The 11,765-nt window shown below is 44.8% G+C and overlaps 1 protein-coding gene across 1 annotated transcript; it reads right to left on the bottom strand.

Moving 5' to 3' along the window:
- Nucleotides 1-2,417: 2,417 nt before the first annotated feature.
- On the bottom strand, nucleotides 2,418-9,606 carry LOC131109149 (serine/threonine-protein kinase H1-like). Its single transcript, XM_058060814.1, has 3 exons — nucleotides 9,374-9,606; nucleotides 7,233-7,923; nucleotides 2,418-2,663 (listed from the first exon to the last, which is right to left on the bottom strand). The coding sequence occupies exons 1-3, from the start codon at nucleotides 9,604-9,606 to the stop codon at nucleotides 2,418-2,420; spliced, it is 1,170 nt and encodes a 389-aa protein (XP_057916797.1).
- Nucleotides 9,607-11,765: the final 2,159 nt, after the last annotated feature.

Genomic DNA, 11,765 nt, shown 5'->3' with positions numbered 1-11,765 from the left:
TGTGGGGCACATTGTCATTTATTAAGAGGCGTACTGAACAACACAGCAGCAACAGAACCAATGTTGTAATAGCCTAGCATGAATAGCATTGATGAGTTCATTGTAAGCATTACAGCAAGTATAACATGCGTAGGGTTCACACCAATATTTTAAAGCGCACGCAGAGGTATATGCTGATCACTCGTCATCAATCAAATTATCATCAAATGCAGATACCGCCACCTTGTGGAGCACATTGTCATTTATTAAGAGGCGTACTGAACAACACAGCAGCAACAGAACCAATGTTGTAATAGCCTAGCGTGAATAGCGTTGATGAGTTCATTGTAAGCAGTACAGCAAGTATAACATGCGTAGGGTTCACGCCAATATTTTAAAGCGCACGCAGAGGTATATATATATATAGTAGGTATATAATCAGAAGGTTGCCTACAGCCACAGCTGTAGTCAGGAGTGTATCTAATCTTTTCGCTATGTGAGCATACGCTCAATTTGGAGTTTTCCCGGCCCCCTTCTGTAGCTAAGACGAGGTTCTTCCACACCAAACTCGCAGCCGTGAGTATGTGATAGGAGGCCATTTTGAGCGGCACCAACGCCACGTGACCGCCTCAAAGACAGGAAGATTAATGAGATGCCCAACTTCCACGCCGTCCTCCATGAGGAAAGCACTCAAGCAGCACGGTGGCACACAAACAGCCCACAACCGGAAAGCGAGGCGCGGTCTTTCTTCTCTCATCATTAAGTGAAGTGGATTTGTAATTAGCGCCCGAGGAAGATCATCTCCTCCCCGAGCGACTCGCCATATTTGATCTACTGAGTGGCTGGGCTTGTACAAAAGAAATAAGAGCCACTTGTCTCTGGGCCGGGTGGAGATAAACATGAAGGTGGGAGGCGGGGAAGGACGCTGCCATCGTGCTCCTCATCTCGCTACCTTTATTGGAGGCCACCACGGATGGATACACCTGTTTCGCCACAAAATCCTCAAGTAAAAGTGAAAAGTAAATATGAAAAAATACTGGAATCAAACACGGAATCATCACACAGTGCGTTTACAACATTTAATTATTAGATTTAGGGATGACCGAGAATTATCGACCGATATCAGCGGAAAAATGCAATATCGGATATTTTCCCGATCATGAAAACTGATACTGGAAACAATACATACATGCTCATTCCATCACAGGAGATGGGTCATGTGACACATATCGGTATCGATATCAGAAATTTTGGACATTTGGATTTTCGGCAAAAAAGCCAATATCAGACATCCTAATGAGAATATTTCATTTTGCCTAATTGAAACAAAAATTAAATTGACATTTTATAAACTATCCTTATTCCTGTAGTGTATCATGAGCCCGGAAATGTGGTATTACAGTACCCAGAAATGTGGTATTACAGTACCCAGAAATGTGCTATTACAGTACCCAGAAATGTGCTATTATCGTACCCAGAAATGTGGTATTACAGTACTCAGAAATGTGGTATTACAGTACCCAGAAATGTGGTATTTTCTGTGTTTTTTCACCTAAGATACTAACATAAAGAGAGTATGCATGCTATTGCTTGCTGCCTTGGCTCTCTTTTCTCAATTTGGGGGCCTTGCAAAGCCCCCGAGTGGGACTGTAACCCACATAAAAGCTTATTGATCCAAAGCCAGGAAGCTAAATGAGTTTGTTGGACAGGTTACCTATGCAGAGGAGTGAGCTACCCTCCTTCCTTCCTTTCTTCCTTCCTTCCTCCCTTCCCAGAGCAAATATTAGCGCTGCAGGAGCCAGGAGCCTGGAGCAGAGCCTGAGATAATGGGAGGGAAGGGGGGTGGGGGGTTCTTTAGCCCGATCCAGCAAGGTGAGACCACAAAGCACAAACCCGCAGAGACTCCAAAAACAAGACTAATCTGCCCCTCGGCCCACCTCACACCCACTGCAGACAAAGATGACGCGGAAGTCACAAGCGCGCTTGATTGTGCGTCTTTGAAAAGATAATGGCGCAGAGAAACAAAACGGATCGGCCAACGTCTTTATCGGGATGTGGGCGGAATTTGGTTTGAATGGGAAATTTTTAAAAAGCGTCTTGTTGAATATTATGGAACGGTAGCAGATGGAGAGGACAGAAAAAACAACTAATGGTGGGGGGGTGGGTATTTACATGGAATATTGATCCTGGAGGTCAGCGAGAGAGGGGAGATAATGATCAACTGGTCAATACTTTCTACAGGAGGGGAGAAAATGTGTCACAAAACACAACATGTTATGAATATGAATGGTCGGTTCTTAGATTTAAGGCTGCTTTCACACGCCAGGGCAATAATCCAGAATAATCCAAAACCTTGAGAGAATGGTTCCACTTCACTTCACTTGATCTCAAATGTGAACGCAGAAACCAAAACTTGACAAAGTCAATCCAAACAATCATCACATCCCAGCTGGAAGTCTAGCAGGTCCTCCTCCTCGGCTCTGGCACCGCGAGGAGTTCCGAGACGCCCTCTGCCGCAGGTTCTGGGATATGGATCCATGGAGGTTCTTCATGGAGGAGCTGGAGGCCATGGTAACCACCCAAGGGTGACGGAGGGTTTGGTCGGCGGTCGGACGACGAGCTGGATCCGCTTCCAGCAGACCCCGGATGAAATCCTTGGCAAGTTTGGACACAGACGGCCAAGGCTGTGGAAAGACAGGATGAAGGTGAGATCTAAAAATGACATTTTTAGATGTGTAGTGAAGCCTATGGAATGCTCTTACTCTTACCTCATCATTAAAAAGTCATTAAAAAACATTAGCAATGCTAGCATAGCTACATATGTGATGCTCAAGTGCTAACATTACAGTCACAGTTTGCCTATTTGCTGAAGAAAATGAAATTTTTAGATGTGTAGCGAAGCCTATGGAAAGCCTTTACTCTTACCCCATCATTAAAAAGTCATTAAAAAACATTAGCAATGCTAGCATAGCTAAATATGTGATGCTAAAGTGCTAACATTACAGTCAGTTTGCCTATTTGCTGAAGAAAACGACATTTTTTTGATGTGTAGTGAAGCCTATAGAACATTCTTACTCTTACCTCATCATTAAAAAGTCATTAAAAAACATTATCAATGCTAGCATGGCTACATATGTGATGCTAAAGTGCTAACATTACAGCCACAGTTTGCCTATTTGCTGAAGAAAATGAAATTTTTAGATGTGTAGCGAAGCCTATGGAACGCTCTTACCTCATTAAAAAGTCATTTGAAAAAAAAACATTAGCAATGCTAGCATATCTACATATGTGAGGCTAAAGTGCTAACATTACAGTCACAGTTTTTGCCTATTTGTTGAAGAAAACAAAATTTTAAGATGTGTAGTGAAGCCTATAGAACGCTCTTACTCTTAGCTCATCATTAAAAAGTAATTAAAAAAAAAAGTCAAATCGTTTTTGCATCCGTAAACCACAAACTACCAGCCAAGGCCTGGTGTGTTGAGTCAAAAGTAGCGCAAGACACACCTGGGCGGCCATCTTGGCGCCAAGAGCAGCTTATAGGTAAGCCGTGATAAAGCCACATAGTCGAGGCTCAGACGTAAAGACCCTTCAAAGCCGCTTGAAGCTTTTCATTCAAATAAAGCAATAAAAGTGAGATCCCGGCTGCTCGGCGGGCCTAACGAGCAGAACTAAACCCAAAGGAAGTCTAAATGTCAGCGGGCAAAGCCCAACTAATAGAAGGCCTCAGAGGTGGGACCACACGGCCAACACGTCCGTGTTTATTCCATCCGGCCTCACAACAAAACCAAAAAATACATTTCTCTCGTGGTGACCCCGCCTGACGTCCCGCCATCTGCTTTCAAAACCGCCGCTGCCGTGACATCCATCCGGCGGGAGAACAGACACCATTATCATAATTCAGCATCCTTAAATTATTCATCACCGCTTTGCTGCGCCGTCGGAAGTGCGACACCGAGAAGGGCCGCCTCAGGAAAGCCGTGACCTTTGGAGCTTCCCGCTTGTTTGGGATCAAATATTCCTGATGCTGACGCCGGATCGGACGGATGACTTCACGCAAAATAGCACAAGCACGCAACAACACTTCTTCTCATCCTCTGAATGCCTTGTCTTGGGGGGAGGTCTCACTCTCCACTGAATTCTGCAAACTTGTTATACCGTATACAACAGCTAAACAGAGTGCACCCGTCACATAGAGGATCTTTGACGAGCATTTTTACAGGAGACCCTCAAAAACACCAAGCTCACTTGTCATATAGAGGATCTTTGACGACAGCAGATCACTCCTGTCGACACAGTGCTCTTGTCATATAGAAGATCTATGACTAGCATTCCGTAGTAGGTTCCCTTTGTCATATAGAAACCCTCTGCAGATTCCAAAAAACAGCAAATGTTTCCTGTCACATTTCTGCACTAGATCCCTGAAAACTGCAAAGTGCTCCTGTCATAGAGAGGATCTTTGACTTGTGTTTTTTTTTTTTTGCGCTAGATAAGTAAAAACAACAGCACACTCCTGTCATATAGAGGATCTTTGACTTCACTAGCTCCCTGAAAACAGTGCTCCTGTGATTCAGAAAAGAGCATATACTACTCCTGTCATATAGAGGATCTTTGACCTGTGTTTTTTGTGTGTGCTGCAGGTCCTCAAAACCAGCATGGCAGTTCTGTCATATCAAGGATCTTTGCTGTTTTAAGGGCCGGGGAACTCTGCTCTTTTGAAGGATGGACTGCAAAAAGGCCAGTGAGAGTGCAGAGTGACATAGAGGATCTTTGGCAAGCGTTTTGCAGTAGATCCTTGAATAGAGCAGAGCGCTTGTAAATCCTTTATCCCAGCAAATTCCCTGTTAGCAGCTCCTGCAGCATCCGTGATGGGAAGGACGGGAAGACGTTCCACTGCCAGCTGGAGGAAAAGCAGCAGAGACTACGAGTTAGCGTCTCGTCGGCCGACAAAGACGAGCGTTGTTCCCCTGGAAGCCAGCCACCTGCAGGAAGGTTATCTCCTGGCTTTCTTTTCCAGCGCTCTTCCGGCCAAATAAACAAAGGCTTTATTGTGTTTGGGAGCGAGGAGTGGGTGCAATACATCACCGAGGAGAGAGGAGCGCCGATAAGGCATCAGCACTCAGGGAGCCTTCAGGGCCCGCTTGCTTCATTAAACTACATCTTGTTAAGGAGTGAATAAGGAGCATCGGACTTTCATCCCGTTTGTGATCCATCCTCACCTGACCAGCATGCTAACCGTTACAGACCGAGACAGGCGCTGCACTGAAGCTATGGCGGCCTGGTGCTTCTCCATACATCTACGCCACATCTGGGATCGCTTGCATGCCGAGTGGGCCTCCAGGCTGCAGGGACGTGTGCACGGACCGTCATATTGGATGTCGGCTTCATGGAAATGGGGAAGAATTCACATGCAAGGTAAAAAAATACACTGGGAAGGATTTTACGCCTAAAGTCAATCAATTTAAATGCTTATTTTTAGATTTAAAAAAATAATTAAATTTAGAAAATAACACTTTGATTTATTTTAATTTCTTACACTTTGCCTGAGAATCAAACAGTGAAAAAATAATTTAAATAAAATAAATCACTTAAAAATCAATACAAAATACAATAAAATAAACCATTAATATTATAAATAAATTAATAGTATATAATAAATATAATATAATTTATATCACAAATTTTATAAAGTTCCGGTCAGTGATCGTATTTGCATGAAAACATTTTTAAATTAAAAATAGTGGGCATAACAATACAGCTAAATAATAAGAAACACAGTATGCCGTCCCTAATCAAACAATAAAAAATTGATAAATTAATGATTCTTTTTTAAAGAAAAAGATATAATTTGCATTATTTTATTGCATTAATATTGGATGGAAAAATGAGAGATAATTTAAAATATATATTAAAAAATCCATTACTGCAATGAAAATCCCAAAAGACGATTCAAATAGCAACTTCTCCTTCAAAGGTAGAGTTGATGACCTTGAAAAATGTCTAATTCACCTTGAAAGGCATCCTTTAAATCCTTCCAGTGCATAACAGGTCCAAAAAGGTAAGGAAGGGGAAAACAAGGGGGGGCGGGGGCTGCTGTTCATTGGCTCGCAGCTAAACTTCCTTAATGTAAACATCAATACAGGATGCAGGAGAGATTGTGCTGTCATGTACAATACACACACACACGCACACACTAAGGTGTATGGCGGTTATGTTCATGCGGTGTTCACTAGGGGGCAGGCTGGCCTCACCTTTTTTCCTCCTTTTTATCCCCCCCCCCCCCCCCCAGGCTGCCTTCCTGCTGCAGATGTTTGGGTTGGGTCAAGAAAGTGTGCAGTGGGCGGGGAAGGGGGGGGGGGGCTGTGTGAGGGATTTCCATCACATGCACAAGAGACAAGGAGCCTGGATTCCGGCCGATGTGTGGATTGAGCGATAAGGTGCGAAAAAGCCCCCCCAGGCCACACACACACACACACACACACACACACATACACATACACATACACACACTCCTCCGCACTGTTGGGTAAACACATCAGTGTGACACTGTGTGGCGCATGTCCCCGGGACAACGGAGGAGAGTGTTCAGGGTGGGGGGGGGGTGTAATGTGCGTGTCATTTTGTGTGTTAGTGGTCCCCAGCTTCTGAGGCTTTGGCCGCTGAGTCACCTTCCTCTCATTGCTGTACACCCCCAACCTCCCACATCTGCAGTCAGGTGGGCGTATAGCTAGGTCGGGAGCCAATTAGAAAGGGGGCGGAGACCCGCTCAACTGTTGATGGACCGATGATGCATCAACGCATAACAGACACTGATGATTTTTTGCCTGGGAACCCCCGTGGATGTCAGTACTCCTGAACCCCTGCAGGCGAAATCGTGATAATCAGCCCAAACACGCCGCCCCCCTACTGTGTGCCCCGTGCTATTATTTTTCTGACAAATACAGCACATGGCGGCGCTTGACTGTTCTGGGTGTGACCAACGCCACCCCAGGAAGTAACACAAACGGGATAGGCCGCTCGCTAACTGCTCAATGTGACGAAAGGTTTGACTCTGAAGAACCGGAAATGAGAACAGATCCATTTTGACACATCTAGACAATGCAACAACGCTGATTCTCAAACAGTGGTGCAAGTACCGCTGGTGGTACGCGGGCTCCATCTGGTGGTACTCAAGAACACTCTCATTCAGCTGAATCAGGTGGGTTGGTTTTGCAAAGCCAACGCATTTTTTGAGTTTGAGAACCTGGAAGACTCACCTCTCCATGGAAGCTGCATTTTCCTCGGAGAATGGACCGGTAGAGTCGACTGCGGGACTCGTCCTCAAAGGGCATGGACCCACTCAGCACCACGTAGGCGATCACCCCCAAAGCCCACATGTCCACAGCGCAGGAATAGGGTCTCCTCAGCACAACCTCCGGGGCCATGTACTCTGGGGTTCCACATGTGGTTCTTAAGGACCAGGTGCTGCTACCCCCGGTACCAATTGACGCCCCGGACCCGCTAAAAGTAGCCAGCCCAAAGTCAGTTACCAGCAAGCGGGCGTCGTCGCCCGGGTGGTAGTAAAGAAGATTCTCAGGTTTCAAATCTCGATGAGTGATACCCAGGGAATGGAGGTAGCCCACCCCGGCAAGTACCATCTGGAGGGCCCGGGTGGCGTCCTTCTCGGTGTAGTGCCCCCTACTGACCACGCGGTCCAACAGCTCACCACCGGTGGCCAACTCCAGCACCATGTAGACCCGTCGCTGCCCCTGGAAAACCTCGACCAATCGCATCAAGTTGTCGTGATTGACTCGCCGCAGCACCGCCAGCTCGACCTCGCACACCTCTCGCGCCTGGGGGGCCTCCACCTCCATCAGCTTTATAGCGAATGGGCGGCGGCTGGTCCTGTGCTCGGCCCGCACCACCCGGCTGAAGCTGCCTCGTCCGATCAGGGCCTTGATGTGGTATCTGTCTGGGCAGAATAGGAACGGCGGTGAGTCACTGGAGTGTGACTCAGCATCTGGCGTCACATCTGGATCATGTTGGGAGTCTCCTTGCGGAAATGATGAGGGAAATTCTCACAGATGATGAACTTCCTTCTTGGTTAAAGGTCCCCTATTACGTTAGATTGGCTATTTAATCATGGCTTAACCACTTCCTCCTTAGAGGGAGTTTATCCTGGACTCTGTTGCCAAGATGGGAGTTTATCCTAGACTCTGTTACCAAGATGGTACTTTATCCTAGACTATGTTGCCAAGATGGGAGTTTATCCTAGACTCTGTTGCCAAGATGGGAGTTTATCCTAGACTATGTTGCCAAGATGGGAGTTTATCCTAGACTATGTTGCCAAGATGGGAGTTTATTCTAGACTCTGTTGCCAAGATGGGAGTTTATCCTAGACTATGTTGCCAAGATGGGAGTTTATTCTAGACTCTGTTGCCAAGATGGGAGTTTATCCTGGACTCTGTTACCAAGATGAAAAACAATTGACTTGACTTCATAATCCCCTGTAACACAAAAGTGACTCCATTTTTGTAGTCCCTTGTGAAGTTCTGGATTTTTCATGACGTTGTGAGCAAAAACCATGCTTCCGCAGGCTTCGCTACAAGTCTTAACACAAAACCCAGAGCTATGTTTTCATCAAATCTAATGTGAGCACATATAAAAACAGTTATCCACCACTGCAAACGACAGTCAAAAAACATATTAGTAATTATTGCTGGTAGCTGATTGAGTGGAAATGCCCCCCCCCCCCCCCTTACCCATCAGCCCCCACGCGTCTATTTTTACACACACAATGTTGTTTGTTTAGAAGCCACAATTATCCACTTTCACCATCAGTCCTGGTTGAGTGAGACATTAGACACGCGGCGCTCCACAGATAGCTTAGCTTTATGTTTCAGTGTTTTGATGATGAAGACAATAATTAGACGGGGCGAGGGAAGACGTGCAATTAGCTGTTACTGTGCCACTTGGGATCGTTGGCATGGAGAGGAAAATAAATGAATCAGGAAACAGGAAAGTGCTCCGATAAACCACCTATACGTACATGTTGAATCTTCACAATTGGGTGGAAAAAAATCGGAAGAAATCTGGAATTGTTGGAGGACCGTTCAGGCCAGCAGACTTCAGCAGTTTGTTAGGAATGGAATATTTTCCTCTCAGTTTTGGATAAGTACTGCAACATATTTGTGCTTACGACAGAGAGACCACAAACTTGGAAAACTTGGAAAAACACACCCTATTCTTGGAACCATATCATTGGGACCGCCTCCAAGAGTCCCGACTGGGCCTTTTTCTTATGAATTTATGATTTTTTTCAGTGAGAATGAAGTCTTCCATTTAAAATAAAGTCCTAAACGTACATAATAGCGGACCCTGAAACACAATAATAATTCATTTGGATAAATATTCCGACCTGGCCGTGACACGGGCATCAAACGTGTCCTTGTATGTCTCCGCCTCAACCGGGTGCCGCTGCTCCGATGGTGGATTCTTTCCTTTTGTGGAAAACCAGTCCCCCCTCTCCACTCTGGTCTTCAGGTCCTGGTCCCCGCCAGGGCGGTCAGGCGGCGCTCTGCTGAAGGCCACCAGTGACTGCACCACGCTGCCGTAGCCCTTGGGCAGCACCTTGGCGTTTCCGCAGCCCATCGTCCAAGTGGAGGGGACGCTCCCCGTGAGACCAACAAAATGTGTATGAGCAGGTGTGTTAAGCCCCGCCCACTGAAGAGGCGATGAAATAGTCAGTCAAACAGACGGGGGTTTTTGAAGTCATTGTCACAGGTGGCTTCAGGAGCACAATGGATGGGTTTTGCACCTACTTTCCATTTGGTCAACAGATGCAAACAAACAGTGATAACATTTGGACACAAACTCTTTTGAATTAACTTTATTGTACCATTTACATTTGTTGTTATGTTTTTACATTGTCACACAGAACTAAATAGACACTTTTACTTCCTTTATTGCCATATGTCACCGCCATCGGCTATATTTTATGACAAGCTTAAGCTCACGGTTTAACAAAAGGTGTTTAATAAAGATAAAAACATTTCAGAGTGGGGTTTTATTGCAATTGAGAGTATTAATTAAGCGTTTTAATGCTTTATTAGTGCACATTCATTTGCATTTTAGCACATTTCTAAGTGATAGGTAGGCTTTTGCTAATAAAGCGCTGCACGCAAAAAGGGGGAAACTTTGTCACAACATCACCCCGACTGTACTTCCTGTGTTATTCTTTTTATAATCCACATTTCTTAAAATAACTAGCACAGCTCTACAACTTGCAGAATCATTCCCAAAGTTGGTACACGTCTTTACACGAGACTGACAAGCACACTTGTGTCCAATTTGAGCAAGATTTGTTAAAAAAAACATGGCCAAAATATGAAAAAAAAGCAAAAATATGAACCAGATTAAGTGTTTTTTGCTAGGGAATAAAACCCCTAGCATGACTTCCTGGATTGTTGAGGATACGAGTGTTGCCTCACCTTCTTTCTTCCCTCCAGCAACTCCACTTGGGAGCTTTTCACGGCAAACAGCACATAGCTTAAATATTTTATTCATCTGCAACTTGTTTGTGCTGCAGACACCAGAATGGCCGCTCGGTCGCATGTTGCCGGGTTTTGTTTTTATGCAGCATTTCAAAAACATATTTACTTCCTAAATCAAGAAAGTCGGGGTCATTTGCTGTTTCTTTTAATGTTCACAGAATTTAATTTTGACTTAGAAATAATAGCAGCACATTTTGACCCATTTGCACCCTTTGGTGCGCAACGGTTCAGGAGTAAATAAGCGTCAGATTGCGCTCAACAATAGCGGCGTCCATTTTGTTCTGGCTTTTAATTGAAGCCCATTTGAACTCGCAGGTATATTTGCACTCAAATGCGAGTGCGATGACGCCCTAATGAACACCCCGGGAGCGATTATAGCAGCCGCAACGTGACATTACGACAACGTGGCGGTTACAGAGCAGAGCAGAGGTGATGCTAAGAGCACAATGATTGTGTGATTGGAGGCCATCTTTGGAAAGGTAGAATCAGGTGTTGGACTGTGCAAGCGTTCTACCCTAAATAGTCTTTTTTTTATTCCCTCGGAGAAGCTTAAGGGGATGCTGCGGCTGTCACACACACACATACACACATACACATACATACACAGATGCGAGTGGGGGGGGGGTAAAGCTATCACATCAGCACTGAGGTGGTAAATCGCCCTTCAGAAGACCTCCTCGGGGGAGTCAGCAGTTCAGCGCCTATCGAGCGTCTATCTGATTACTAAAAGGCTGTCCTCTGTTATAAATGAAGCCGCAACACACGCCTGAGGCGCCTGAACGACGACGACGACAACAACAACGGCGGCGGCGGACATGGTTAAGATGCCCGGCCGTGGGCCAGAGGGTCGTGCACCCACCTGTCAGTCGCTTCGCTCTCCTTTCATTAGCCTTGATTGTTTTGTTTGTTTGTCTTCCTGCCCGCCGGTTGATGCCATGTTGTGCGACGCCACACAAAGCGAGGCACCATTTATTATTCATCATTTCATTTTCAATGTGTGGAATTTTTATTCCATTTATTTAATTTAAAAAAATCCCAATTTAGCCCTCATCAGGCAGTAATTTTAATATTTATTTTGTGATTTTTTTTACATTTATGATTAGTTAATTGTTACTATTTGTTATTATTAATTCAAAGTATTAACTTTTATTATATTATCATATATATTATTATGTTACCATTTAATATTAGATTATTAGAAATAATAATAAAAATATAATTGATACTGTAATAATTTTCAATTTATATTACAATTAT

The sequence above is a fragment of the Doryrhamphus excisus genome, chromosome 21 (assembly GCF_030265055.1).
Source record: "Doryrhamphus excisus isolate RoL2022-K1 chromosome 21, RoL_Dexc_1.0, whole genome shotgun sequence".
Classification (NCBI taxonomy): domain Eukaryota; kingdom Metazoa; phylum Chordata; class Actinopteri; order Syngnathiformes; family Syngnathidae; genus Doryrhamphus; species Doryrhamphus excisus.
Note: the sequence above shows the minus strand (reverse complement) of the source record. Positions and strands in the feature narration are given on the sequence as shown.